Source organism: Oncorhynchus clarkii, chromosome 18, assembly GCF_045791955.1.
Source record: "Oncorhynchus clarkii lewisi isolate Uvic-CL-2024 chromosome 18, UVic_Ocla_1.0, whole genome shotgun sequence".
Taxonomy (NCBI): Eukaryota; Metazoa; Chordata; class Actinopteri; order Salmoniformes; family Salmonidae; genus Oncorhynchus; species Oncorhynchus clarkii.
Window position 1 is genome coordinate 33,587,129 of NC_092164.1, and position 15,162 is coordinate 33,602,290.

At 40.9% G+C, this 15,162-nt stretch overlaps 1 protein-coding gene across 2 annotated transcripts in view; it reads right to left on the reverse strand.

Moving 5' to 3' along the window:
- LOC139373406 (ATPase phospholipid transporting 9B) overlaps positions 1-15,162 on the reverse strand; it is a 58,541-nt gene that overhangs the window by 39,614 nt on the left and 3,765 nt on the right. For both annotated transcript variants that reach the window (XM_071113870.1, XM_071113869.1), the window contains exons 3-11: positions 13,290-13,440; positions 12,093-12,206; positions 11,802-11,910; positions 10,240-10,298; positions 9,907-9,958; positions 7,482-7,576; positions 5,768-5,848; positions 4,617-4,692; positions 2,753-2,829 (exon numbers count right to left, since the gene is read on the reverse strand). In XM_071113870.1, the coding sequence (XP_070969971.1) occupies positions 2,753-2,829; positions 4,617-4,692; positions 5,768-5,848; positions 7,482-7,576; positions 9,907-9,958; positions 10,240-10,298; positions 11,802-11,910; positions 12,093-12,206; positions 13,290-13,440 (814 nt within the window). The remainder of the gene's footprint in view (positions 1-2,752; positions 2,830-4,616; positions 4,693-5,767; positions 5,849-7,481; positions 7,577-9,906; positions 9,959-10,239; positions 10,299-11,801; positions 11,911-12,092; positions 12,207-13,289; positions 13,441-15,162) is intronic.

The window sequence follows — 15,162 nt, forward strand, 5'->3', positions numbered from 1 at the left end:
CATAATGAGTTCCTCAACCTTATTACGTCAAGGGTGAAGAACACGGGAATAATCAGGCGAAAGTCTCCACTGCAGTCTTTTATCATGCAAACCGTGTTGTTGGGCAGAGATGAGTTTCTTGGTGGCACTTCCTGGTAAACCATAAACTGAATTGTCACAAACCTCCTTGAATACCACAAAAAGAAGCCAAAAAAGAGTAAGTTCCCATATTGAAATGGCTTTTCCTTCAAAAGGTCCGAACTTTTCTTTTATTTCTCAAGTGCATCGCTCAGCCAATTGAGCATGTGGGAAAATGATGTCAAAAAAAGAAGTGCCCTTCCCCTCTCTGGCAGGGCTCGCAGCAAAGCACCGAACACAGAGGTCTTTCATCTCCGCACCATGCAAACAAAAACAGCAAACCATAACATCTCCCCCTAAATAAAGGAGCTTGGATTGAAAAGGGGGAGGGGGAGGATGGGGGTGTATATAAAGCAGGTGAATTCCAGTGCTGCTAAGCCCCTACCAGCCCCATTCCCCAGAGAACTGAGAGCACTGAGAGAGCAGTGAGTGACTTATCTGCTGTAGTTAAACCCCCGCTGTAGAGGGGGGTAGAAATATCCCCCCCCCACCCCAGTGCCTCACTACAAGGTTCATGCTTGAGCTATTGAGAAAAATAGGGGGTTTGGTAGATTAAAATTAAGAAAAATTTAAGACAGAGGACACAGTTTAATGGCTGAAAAGCAAAGGATACCCTTTTGCCTGAACAATGGACCAATCTTCATTTTCTGAGGCTCGCTGAGGATCAGATGAAGTCACTATTCATTCAGTCAGGGGGGGAAAGGACTAAATTACCTCAACCTAAAGATGCTATCAATGAATAAAAGTGCATATTTTACTCCATTCATCCCAAACCCATTAAAAGTGAAAGGAATTATTTAATCTGGCTGCACGGCGGTGTTTGTGTGAAATTTGATGATGAATTACAGCCTTGAGACATGCATATTCATTGAGCAAAAGCCAAAGAATCCTAACACTAAGACCATGGCAAAAATAACAAGCAGGTAGTATATTCAGTAACATTCCACATGATTGTGCTTAAAAGAAAAGGGAAAAAGACAAAACAGCAGAGAAAGCATTTCGGATCTTTTTGTATATCATGTAAATCATTCTAGTAACCGCCAATGTGCTCTGTGAAGAACCAGTGGAAATAATAAGTACAGGGTTCGATGAGGAATAGACGTTGGGGAATGTCTCACATCACAGAATGTTGATGTACTGTTTTAACAACATCCAAATAAAAATAGAGAAGCTACACCTGATGTCCTGTCACTCAGATCAAGTGCATTGTGCTGGCTTGTGTCACAATAGATTATGAGGCAAAAACCTTCTTGTGACTTTAGCCACACTGTATTGACTTTCTCCCCAATCTCAGTCTCCATATTGGCACTTCTGACATCTCCTTGAAATATTGAATTCCTCTCAACCGCGGAGCTTACACAAAACACTGGCCCTTGCTGTTCGACCGGCAACATCAGCGATCTTATTAAAAGGAACTTGTGTCAAAAAATGTCCATAGTGAGGAGAGTGTCAACCAACAAAAAGGTTAACACAGAAGAGTGTGGTTGTGGCAAAGATCTTTAGGTAAGAACTCTGTACACATATCAGTGCATGGCAGAGATATTCTTCCTTCTACTGTTGCCAAAACAGTGCCAGACAGCGGGATCTAATCGATAGCTCTCTATCAGTTGACCCACGTCCATCTAATCTGAAGATCTTGGGTTTGAAATCTTATATTTAGAAACGCGTTTTCATTAATCTCCTCGTTCTGGGGAGAATAAACGCTCAATGGGGATTCTGCAGGATTAACTTTGTGCTGAAAATGTAATTTAAATCCTGGGTTGGTTAATTTCCCTCCAGGTTAATTAGCATGGGGGTGACCTTTAGAATTGACAGGTCATCAGTGATTGATTACTGATTAGAGAAAGGCAGCGGAACAGAGAGAGGAGTTCTGTGGTTCTCAATGCTGTACGGGCCTTGAAACTTTTGAGGCTTATAATCTTACAAATCTAACACCACTGAAATTTTATAAATGGTATGACAACATTTCAGTTTTTTTGTAGCTGCTTACTGTACATCTTTAATAAAGGGAGCCTTAAAGGGATACTTTGGGATTTTGGCAATGAGGCCCTTTATCTACTTCCTCAGAGGCAGATGAACTTATGGACACCATTTGTGTGTCTCCGTGTCTAGTATGAAGGAAGTTCGATGTAGTTTCAAGAGCCAGTGCTAACTAGCGTTAGCGCAATGACTGGAAGTCTATGGGTATCTACTAGTATGCTAGCAGACACCCATAGACTTCCAGTCATTGCGCTAATGCTAGTTAGCAATGGGTATTTACTAGCATGCTAGCAGACACACAGACTTCCAGTCATTGTGCTAATGCTAGTTAGCAATGGGTATGTACTAGCATGCTAGCAGACACCTATAGACTTCCAGGCATTGCGCTAATGCTAGTTAACAATTGCGCTAACGCTAGTTAGCAACTTCCTTCAAACAACATGCAGAGACATAAAAATGGTATCAATGAGTTCATCTCACTCTGGGGAAGTAGTTAAAGGGCATCATTGCCAAAACCCCAAAGAACCCCTTTAAATAAAATAGAGGGGTTATATTTGGTGTAACGTTATGGGTTATCTGTTCATACAAGCAGCACATATAACACATAACACACAAATCTCCAACTTCTTTCGGCCTGTACACAAAAAACATTTACCTTATTCTTGGGCGAGGACGTGTTCAGTACACTCCTGGTCTCTTTTCCTGTGTAGATCACCACCCCTATCACTGTGCCTGTCAAACAGAGAGACAGGAAAGCAATGCTGCTCATTAACTGGAACACACACACATTTCAGACTCATCTTTGTCAAGTAAGCGGGCGGCAGGTAGCCTAGTGGTTAGAGCGTTGGACTAGTAACCGAAAGGTTGCATGATCGAATCCCCGAGCTGACAAGGTAAACATCTGTCGTTCTACCCCTGAACAAGGCAGTTAACCCACTGTTCCTAGGCCGTCATTGACAATAAGAATTTGTTCTTAACTGACTTACCTAGATATTTAAAAGATAGAAAAAAAACAATGCAAAGCGCAGAGAGCGGCTATGCTCTATGGTTGTAGCCCCACAGACAGAGACAGAGGTTTAATGTGCTAGGCTCCTGGTCCCTGGCCGGACTTCCCATGGAAGCAGCTCTTAAAAGCCAATCGATACTCCACCATCTTTATTTGCAGATTCATTAAGGCACCCTTATTACAGAAGACGAATGTGCCATTAATATTAAATGAGCTTAAATGGGAGAGCAAGACCACTAATAAACTTAAATACAGCCCATGCAATCCCCCAACTAAAAAGGCTAAGAGGAAGAGAGAGAGGACACGACTGGGTGAGAAAAAGGGTAAAGAGAAAACTATTGACAGATTAGGAGAGAACATTCGGTGAGGAAACAAATCAAATGTAATGAATCACCTTGACTGAAGATAAAAGGGCAAAAATGTGACAAATGGTTTTGGCACAGACAAGATTTCATTTAAATACAGTGGAGCAAAAAAGTATTTAGTCAGCCACCAATTGTGCAAGTTCTCCCACTTAAAAAGATGAGGCCTGTAATTTTCATCATAGGTACACTTCAACTATGACAGACAAAATGAGAAGAAAAAAATCCAGAAAATCACATTGTAGGATTTTAATGAATTTATTTGCAAATTATGGTGGAAAATAAGTATTTGGTCACCTACAAACAAGCAAGAGTTCTGGCTATCACAGACATGTAACTTCTTCTTTAAGAGGCTTCTCTGTCCTCCACTCGTTACCTGTATTAATGGCACCTGTTTGACCTTGTTATCAGTATAAAATACACCTGTCCACAACCTCAAACAGTCACACTCCAAACTCTACTATGGCCAAGACCAAAGAGCTGTCAAAGGACATCAGAAACAAAATTGCCCCACTGTATGTGAATAACTTCTCACAACTTGACTTATCACACCTAATAGAGCAAAACCATGATCATCTGAGGAGTGCTTTACCAGTCCCAGACAAAGACCTAAGTCTATCGAGTGTCCTTCTGATGAAAGCCAAGGAGAGTTATGTGGTGGACAATGACAAAGCCTTACAAGAATGATGTCAGAGGTCTAAGTTAGGTGTGTGTAAGTAAAGGTGGGTTGGGGGCAATAAAGGATGTGTGTTTTTGTGTTCAAGGTCAGGCCAAGGGAGAGAGGGAAACCGCAGATCAATGGTGTGGAGAATGACTGAGAAAGTGTCAAACACTTTCTACTGAGACAACTGTGGTGTGGGGAATTAAGCTTAGCAGGCTGAGGTAGGAGAAAGTTATACACTGTAAGCTCACACATTTAATTTAAATGTATTTAAATCTCCCATTTCCAAATCATTGTATCTCACTACAAAATGTCATTGGGTTGGATGGAAAATGTGATCCCAAGTCATAAACAACTACACATCAGAAATGTCTAGATAAAGCTTAATTGCAAACTTTGAATGCAAAATGAAAATTAAGAGTCAACCTATCTTGGCCTTTGACAGTAAACATATCATAAACCACACAGTTGAGAAGTTTTTTTTACTTACCAGATGCCACAATAGTGCTGGCCCAAAGGGTGTGGTCAATGCTCAAACTCTCATGGATTTGTGGATCACCGTCTTCCTAGAGGGGAAAATTAAAAAATATGTTTATCTTCGCTCAACATTCAAGAAGTAAGGTTACTTTATAGGGTAATACCTGACCGCCCATCCTCAGACGGTGCAGTCAGAATACCAGACTGCCATTCAGTACCATTCATTTCCATGAACCTGCTACCATGGGTCCGAGCTACATACTGTAGCTACATACTCCCTTACTGCCTTATACTTTCACAAGATGTGGCAATAGTGGGGAAAGAGGCTCCTTTAAAAGAGTCCTGGGTGGGGTTGCAGATGAGATTTCAGTGATACATAAGCCCCCAGAGGGCCTCGATTCAGAGTAGTACCCCCACCCCCGATGCTCTTAAATAAAGACGTACGCTGAAAACAGCTCAAGTCAGAATGAGTGCCGAGGCTCCGATTTCAGCTCAAATGGCATGCCTGATATGATAACTATGATACCCAAGCCCCCACATCCGGTCAATTCATTAAAACAGGGGAAAAGGTGCATGAAAAATAAAATGGCAGGTTGGCTGAATGCTTGCCCACTCTGACATTGACATAATTTCCCACATCGTTCTCAGAGTCTGACCACTGAATGTAGAAGTAGGGAACACTGAAAGAAACAAAGCTTCATATCCGTCTTGAGGAAGGAAAGCCTCATAAATAGGTACGTTTAGTTGAAGGGGGTCAGTGGGAATGGCCAGGACCTAAAGTACATGTTATGCAAAGGAAGGCCGCGGAGGATGAATGAGCAGAGGAAGTGCTCGCTCACTAAGCCTGGTGTGGCGCCAAGAGTGAAGGCGATACACAAAGCCCCTCTGTGTTGGGGCTCTACTCTCTCTGGGGGCTGCACTAATCTGCTATTAATAAAATAAAATAAGTGAGGGGACGGATGGAGGAGAGCAAGGAGGACCTTCCTGTGATGTCAGCACTCAGCACCATGCCTCTTGGAGATACTGCTGCTGCTGCTCACACTATTCTTTATTGTTGCCATTTGTCAACGTGGTATATCCCTTTGTGATGTTGATCCTATTTTTGTGTTCATGTCATGTACCTTTCACATTTGTTTGACAGTGTGATGTCAGTGAGCCACTTACCCTTGTGAAGTTTCCCTCAAAACTGTGGATGTCCAGCTGAGGCTTCTGGGCATAGACATAAGCATTGATGGAAAAGAGGTCCTGAGAGAGGGGTAGAAATGACCTGAATAAAGTAATCAAGTAAATATTTCCCTTCATAAAAAGCCTTCCTAACTATCCCAGAGAGTATCAAAGTGTCAGGAGTTGAAGAAACCTGTGTGGCTTGCCAAAGATAACACCTGCTATAAAAGGATGGGATTATCGTGTCAGCGAAAAGTAGTGTGTGTGTGTGTGTGTGTGTGTGTGACACAGTAAAAAACCCAAAACGTAAAAAATATTTAACTGCAAACACATACAGTACAGACACTACCTTACTCTCTTCTATTATCCCAAACCCCTTAAACTGTATCAAGTTGGGGGCTCCCGAGTGGCGCGGCGGTCTAAGGCACTGTATCTCAGTGCTAGATGCGGCACTACAGATCCTGGTTCGATTCCAGGCTGTATCACAACCGGACGTGACTGGGAGTCCCATAGGGCGGCGCACAATTGGCCCAGTGTCGCTAGGGTTGGCCGGGGAAGCCATTTATTGTAAATAAGAATGTTTCCTTAACTGACTTGCCTAGTAAATAAAGGTGCAAAAGCTCCATTTCAGTTGTGTGACCTGTCACCCACTCCCCTTGTGGAATATAATTGATTGTAAACATTAAATTATTCAGCCAGGCTGCCTCTATGCACCAGGTACCCTCAGTTATGCTCACATAGTGCTCTCAGGGTGAGAACATGCAGATTATCTTACTCAGCCCCAGTGTAGAGCTGTTGCCAGTAGATGCCTCCCACAGATGAAATACAGACTCTCTAGAGCCAGACACAATAGAGGCAGAATGTCACTTTCTGAGACACAGTTGCAGCAAGTGTCTTAACAGACTAAATGTCTCATCAAGATAGGAAATGAAAAAGGAAATGAATGGGGTTCCGAATCAAACGTTCAAATAAATAACTTGCTTATGTGGACAAGAGAATTTTATGAGAAAAGTGTATCTGAAGTTAGAATTTGTAACCTCGATTAGTAATCTGGTCAAATAGCGATACTGAATTTTTTTTTTTTTTTTTTTGTTTTCCCGCTCTGTCCAACATAATTTCAATTCACTCTCAAGTGTTATTGGGTGAAAGGTTATCCCTGTATAAAGATCATTCAATCATAACACATGGGACATATAACTAATAAAATAGAACCAAGCAGCTCAATAGACCTCATCAAATTGACAGAATATGATTTGGTTAACAACTGTATGGATCTTCTCAAAAGCTTGTCACAATTCACTGAACGTTAAAATGACCCCACAGCCTTCTAAAAATTATCCTGTTACAATAAGTAGGGAGGACGGGTTTAATTGGGGTAAAAAGTAATAAAGTGATTGCCATCCCCCATCGACTGGAAACCTTATATGGTAATGAAATCGCCCAGTTGACTTGCTGAAACTTGAATTCTGTGGTCGCATTAAGTAGTGACAGAAAAACAAACATAAATCTGAAGTGTTTAGTATCATCTCATCGTAGAGAAAGAAGGTACTGTGTTCTATGGCATTCTGGCTATCATGAGGATAAGGTTTCCATGCCTCATTAAAAACAACCTAATACTGACAATGTTTTTAATAACACAAAATATAATCACTGAATATAACATGACATTTATCAGTTATATTAGTCACATACTGAGAACAGGTCATGTACATACCCCAAGAGCAGGTAGTCTTTGTGTGCAAACAACAGCAACTTTCAACTTCCAGTCTGTCTCTCCATCTAATTGGTCCGTCCTGATGAAACATGAACCTAGAAAAACAAAAGGTTTTACAGTAGGTATGCTTTTAATCCCTCATAAAAAATAACTGTGTGTAATCAGAGACGTTTGGGTTTAGTCAGTACCTAAAATATGAAAGATATGCAGTACAGTGAAAGAAGATGTATACATATTATAAATATCAGTTCTTAGCCTGAAAGTATTAATGTACTAATGGTCAAACCATTACAGTATGTCTGCTTTCAACATGTGTGCACTGCACAATATAGAGCCATGAGAAAGCCACTTAGCCATCCACAAGAGCCTAACAAATGCTTAGAGGTCATGAACTGTATGGATCTGAGGTAATATTCTATATGAAACTGATGGACGAGGACGGCTATTTGACAGAGAGGCTAAAGGTCAGCTTTAAATGGGCCCAGGGGGTTAAGCATGATGGAAAACATATCGCCAAGGATGATTCATGGCTGCTATGATGACTCTGCACACATAACACCACTGAGATGTTGTGAGGGCATAAAGACATCAGTGCTCCCTGCGAGGGCATATTGACACATAGGAGATCGATGGAAATTATGTCCAGAGCCTTTATTTCTCATGATACCTCTCAGAGAGGAGCCCGAGACCCGATGGAACCATTGATTAATTGATATTTAAATCATCAGTCACTGGAGGAGTCTGGCATATGGTTTCCATTCCCCAGCCAATCAGCTGATGGTAGAGAACACAGAGGCCTCTGATGAGACGAGTCAGTAATACCACACTGAGCCCAATACTGTCCCTTATCGCCAGTCAAAGGCTCATTTCACTCATTACATTCTGTAGTACTGTATCTATAGTAAAATCATGGATTGATGTTGAGGTTTCTTTATTAGTTCTATTCAAAAAGGTGGACATGATTGTTTTATTGCTTGTAAATGCAAAATAGTTCAGATTTTGATTAATACTGTACTTTCGTGGGCAGGGTTTTTCATTACACATATAGGTCACAGGACAGTCCCTAAATCTACGATAAATTATAATCTGTGTTTTTCTGGACAGAGAGCCAGATCTAGGGTAAATCCTGCTACTTTACTATAATGTGACAAGAGAGGAGTATTTAATTCTGTGAGGACAGGCTTTGGCAGTCCTGTTTTGAATATCTAATGCTTTGGAAATTGGAATGTGTTTATATCAAATACATTTCATCACTATCATAACTGTAAAGAATTTGTTCGGGTCTTTATCATTCCCAAATCCGATATCTTTATTCAATCTACAGTACTTTTTTTCTAGTAAAAGTTGTATGAAACTCAACTTTACTTTTCAGGAAAGGTTTGTTTTGGTGAGCTACAGCTGAATTAGATAGAAAGACAAGGTGGGATATTTGAACTGTCATGACTTTACTTTCTCTGCTCCATTGTATAACCAGAATTGCCCGTAAATATTAGCCAAGATAAACATGACAGGGGAAAGCATAAAGTTACTAACTGGATAATGTAATAACACTACTATAATTGAACAGTCCCTTCCCCTAATCATTTATATGGACTACATAACTTTGTAGTCTTAATGTCAAACGTTATTATCTACACTATAAATGCCCAATGTAAAGTGTTGGTCCTGTGTTTCATGAGCTGAAATAAAAAAATGTAAAAACTTTTTTTAAATCACAGAAATTCTTCATAAACAAAATGCTTATTTCTCTAAAATGTTGTGCAAAAATTTGTTCACATCCCTATTAGTGAGCATTTCTCCTTAGCCAAGATAATCCATCCACCTCACAGGTGTGGGATATCAAGAAGCCGATTAAACAGCATGTTCATTACACAGGTGCACCTTGTGCTGGGGACAATAAAAGGCCACTAAAATGTGCAGTTTTGTCACAACACAATGTCACAGCTGTCTCAAGTTTTGCAGGAACATGCAATTGGCATGCTGACTGCAGGAATAATTTCTCTACCATAAATTGCCTCCAATGTCATTTTAGAGAATGGCAGTACGTCTAACCACAACAGCCCAGCACCTCCACATCCAGCTTCTTCACCTGCGGGATCATCTGAGACCAACCACCCAGACAGCTGATGAAACTGAGGAGCATTACTGTCTTTAATAAAGCCCTTTTGTGGGGAAAAACTCATTCTGATTGGCTGGGCCTAGCTCCACTCCCTTGCCCAGTCAAGTGAAATCAATTGATTCAAGCCTAATTTATTTATATCAATTGACTGATTTCCTTATATGAACTGTAACTCAGTAAAATCATTGAAATGGTCATATGTTGAGTTTATAGTTTTGTTCAGTATAATTACACTGATGGTATTTGTTGTGCTTTGGGAATGTTGTGTTTATTCCATGTTACAGACACTGAGACCCTACAACCCACCAGTCTTCTCTGATGTCCTTAGAAATATCATATCTGCAGGGATCCTTTGGTTCTGCAACAAAACATTATAATGAGATAAAAAACAGAAAAAGATGAGGTGAGAACTAGCTAGTCAACTAAGGCCACTAAGTGAGCTTAGTATGGTTGTCAAAATGTTAGCGAGCGCAGTAACAGTAGTCCTGGGATATTCCTGAATAATTGAACAAGGTCACTTCCCTGACTAGGCAGTTACGGTGATCCAGTCATATGAATCACTTAGGGCCATATGATACTCAAACACAAAGTGAATTTACAGGATTGCAACATTGCTCACAAGAGCTATAAGAGACCCACCTTTTCAACTATGATGAGGTCTCCAACTTGTATGTCAGAACTCTTCACTTGAACTTTACCTGAGGGAAAAATAAAGAGAACCAAGATCAAATGTCTGTAAATAGACAGAAACACAGAAAGCAATCTCTAAAGTGGCTCCTTTACAGACACATTGACTGTAGATTGACTACCTCATAAGACACACTATGAATGTTTAAACAGAGGTGAAATAAAATGCATGTATTGATCTTTGGTCATTGAAAATGATGCTGACTCTTAAAACCACAACCCTGTTTTTCCATCACTCTTCTTCTCACTCCCTCAACTTTGAAGAGATTGATTACCTTGCCCATGCAAATGTAATACCCTTCTGTTCTGATCCCTGGTCTGAGGCATAGACAAAAACATGGGCACACCAGGTCACTCTCAATTATATCCATTCACTACCCTCTTTCCGACACATAGACACACTAGACAGAAAGACAGACAGACAAACAGAGAGACAGAGAGACAGACAGACACACACACAATAGACCAGGTGTGGGAAACTGTCGACCCGCATTCCTTTTGTGGGCCGAGGACCAATTACAACAAACAAAACATTAATTCATTCATTTTTGGGGGATTTCTTTTTAGGGGGGGGGGGGGGCTCTTGAGAGTTAGAACAAAATACATGTGCAATTTCAACATTTGATTGCTGATGCACAACCAGCAGTCACTCAATTTGCCCATGTCAGCTAATATTTTTTAGATTGGTAAGTTAGTATAGTGGCAAGCTATCTAATCGTGTAGTAAGCATGGTCGAATTACCGACTGGGGTGGGGCCCACTGATCATCAATGGCCAGCCATCTAATCGTGTAGTAAGCATGGTCGAATTACCGACTGGGGTGGGGCCCACTGATCATCAGTTATCATATTAAAAACTAAAAATATTTGCTTCCATCCTATGGCAAAATATGTGGAATTGCAGCGAACTTGCTTTAAAAAACAACAACATTTTCTCTACACCCCATGGCAAAATGTGCAGAATTTCAGGAAACTTAAATGCTGTTATCATTGCTGTCACGAGGGCGGCCGCTAAAATGTTTTTCCCGCAAGGTGTGGGGGGATGTGTGTATGCAGACCCACGAGACCCTTTTTTATGGCCCCCACCCAAGTTGCCCATCCCTGCACTAGACATACACACATTCTGTGTGTGAAACTGACATCCCTCTCCCGTGTCATGGATATCACACTAGAGGATATCCTCACACACACACAACTGTTTGCAGTCTTGGAAAGAAATCAATGCAATTACAGCAAGTAGAATGACTTTCGTTAGAATGCAGAACCCTGTGAGTGTTGTTCCTTAATTGCATGGGGCAAGCTTAAGTACAACTACAATATCATTCAGCATCATGTGACCAATCAAGTGTGAGCAGAGGAGTAGCCATTTCCATAACAGTAGTATCTTCATCCATACAGAGGAGTAGCCATTTCCATAACAGTAGTATCTTCATCCATACAGAGGAGTAGCCATTTCCATAACAGTTACAGTAGTATCTCCATCCATACGGAGGAGGAAACATGTTTTGTTATGAACCTCGCACTGTGAGCTTGCTGTAGAGCTGGGAGTTCATCTCCTTGTCCCGCTGGTACCGTCGGACCTCGTCCACGGCCTCACGTACCATTGTAACAGCCATCACAAAGCCCTGGGTGGCAGAAATAAAAACACACTGTTGACATTTAACACACATAACAAGTACTGACAGGATGTAATACAAGTGTGTTCATATTTAGGACTGGGACAACATCAGTTTGTGTGTTCAAAAACACAAAGGTTAGCCTACACAAAGCATTCACACTAATCCTGAAAAGTGAAAAACACATTTACCAGAGGTGCCCAGTAGGTGTACAAGTACCCTATTTTTAGGGATGGCACGAACTGGGAGCAGGCCACCACTAGAAAGTACAGGTTGAGGAAGAACTTGAACTGCTGGTAGAGAACCTGAGAAGAATAAGAAAATGATGAGTGAATATCTGCACTGAAGAAAGAACGCAGATAACAGTCATAGCACACCGGATGGGTTAGATCAAATCAAACTGTGTCACATGATCCTAATACAACAGGTGTAGTAGACCTTACCATGAAATGCTTACTTACAAGACCTTAACCAGCAATGCAGTTCAAGAAAGAGTTAAGAAAATATTTACTAAAGTAGAAAATTATAAAAAGGTAACAATAAATTAACAATAACGAGGCTATATACAGGTCCTAGACTTGGCGCTCCAGTACCGCTTGCCGTGCGGTAGCAGAGAAAACAGTCTATGACCTGGGTGACTGGAGTCTGACCATTTTTGGGGCTTTCTTCTGACACCGCCTAGTATATAGGTCATGGATGGCAGGAAGCTTGGCCCCAGCTTCCTTGGGCACAGGGACTATGGTGGTCTGCTTGAAACATGTAGGTATTACAGACTCGATCAGAGAGAGGTTGAAAATATCAGTGAAGACACTTGCCAGTTGGTCTGCGCATGCTTTGAGTACACTAGACTCCCACAGATAGCCAAATTCATTTTTTTTGTAATGATCACAATGATGAGCGCTTGCTTCCAGTCCCAGATTATTAGAGGCAATGGGATCAATGAATGACGCTCTATAGTTAATGAACTCCTTGACCTTTAGGATAAAGCATACTGCTAAACCATTTAATAATTCAAAGTGTAGGAGAAAAGCAGAGAGTTTGGCTCAATATGGATGAGAATATGTTTCTGAGAGACAGTTTCATGACACTGGCTGAAGACCAGTCTCTTCATCATAAAGCCTGAGCTTTGGTTGATCTGCGCTTTGTTGGAAACTTAACATTACACCTCAGTTCGTGACAGCAATTTCTTCACAGCATGTTCTTCTATACATTTTTCTAAATATATGTTGGAATTGTATGCACCCTGAACTGTTATAAATTGGTACATGACATCTAATATAAAAGTTCGTAATAAGTTTTAACTTTGTCCTTTAGAACGACACATTTCAAATATGTCTAAAGCGCATCCTGATAGATAAGCTAACATTCAGCACTGTGTGCAAACTCACCCCAGGCACAAAGGTGAAGAAGTTGTACTTCTGGTTTTTAATGGCGTTCTTGGGGTACTTCTCCTCACACTTCTCCGGGTGGCCCAGCCACACTGTCCGGGCTTTCAGCTCCTTCGTCCTCCGACACATACGAGCCAAGCAGTCACAGCAGCTGAGGGACAGAATGAAGAACGTCATCACCATCACTAAGAAATGCGCTGTGAAAAACAAGCCACGGGTGACGTTGTCATGAGAATCCCTTATTTCCTGTGAGTAGTAGTCCAAGAACAGATGAAACAAAAGGTGTTCCAGACAGGTAATCCAAACAAAAGGAGAAAGAATGACATCTTAAGAAACATAATTGGAGTATAACTACATACGTCCCAAACAAGGTTTTTGCTTTCATGGTTATCTTCAATTAAACAGAAAACCCTAAATAAATAGCCTAACACTAAACACGTTTTGTTCAGACGGCCTTCCTCATGGACGGCCTTTGCAAAGGTCTGAAGTGTGGCATCTCTGCTACGGAAATAAAATAGGTCAGGTGAGCTACCAAAGGAAGTTGCGTAATGTTTACAGGTAGATTTTATAATGTAAATAAACCTCTAGCTATGGGACGGTTACTTTACACAATTATCATGGGATTTGTACTGTATTACTGGGGTTCAGCCTGGATACTGCAAAGTAGAGACTAGTACAGATTCTTGAGTACACATTCACATTCTCCCAAAGCAGGCTAGGTCTCTCATCGTTCATAGCATCGCTGAGGAGAAACAATGTGGTGGTCCAGTCTGCTAATTATATCCTAAGCCATGTCACTGTTAATTAGATCTACTGGGTTGCTTTGACACAATTTATAAGAAAGCTCTTTTAGCACTTTAAATTAACTGAAAAGGTTAGGAGCACTCCAGGGCGGATTCCCATGTGAATGTTACGGCAGCCAGACTTCATTGCCAGCTGAAGAGAAGAGTCAAGTCTCACTCAAGAGCCAGACATATGGAATAAATGCTTTTTAGGGCATTATGTAATAATTGCATATAGTCTACTCCATAGGTTCTTTGTGAGTTTTGCCCGGGGTGGCTGAGTGGCACTGGTAACATCCAGAGATTAGCCATTTCCCATGCATCTGAGTCTACAAGAGGTTGCAAAGAGGCCAGAATATCGGTTTCAGTACAGTCTCCGCAAACACATTTGACATGCATAATGGCTACTTCATAATGGCTGAGTGATGTGGACTGTGTGTGATACAACTGCTTGTCTTTAGACAACTAGCTAGTGGTAGGGATAGCTAACACGTATGGGTCTATATTCAGATGCATCTGACTAGGCCTCTGCCCTAAACTCTGGCACTAGAGAGAAGAGAAAGTCTGGCCTCATGGTGTACACCGTCATGCTGATTGCCTTGGCATTTACACTCTTTAAGCACATTGGCAAAACACAACATAAATCAACTTTGAAAAAAATATGTGTTTGTGTTGGCTTCTATGTAACCCCTCTCTACATGCCACCGTCCAGATTCATAAGTGAGATTATTTGCACAAATGAATACTATTTAAATAATAGGACATTTGAATAAGCAGGGGTTATTCTGCGTGAATTATTTGTGTTTTATAATCCTCGGCTAAGCATACATAAAATTACTGGAAAGCATCAAACTGGTCAGCTGTGAAAAATCCGATTTGTTCATTAGGGAAAAGATCAATACGCAGTTTTGGGCTGGAGATGCACCACTGATAACCAAACGACACTGAAAACGTAGTATTCTATCAAATTCATACATAAACATTGCAAAAAGTTATTTGTTTAGCATTAAAATATCCCTCTTCCATTTGTTTACACACCTTATTACATTTTATTGGTGTTAGTGCTGATAAATATTTCACTCTAACACATT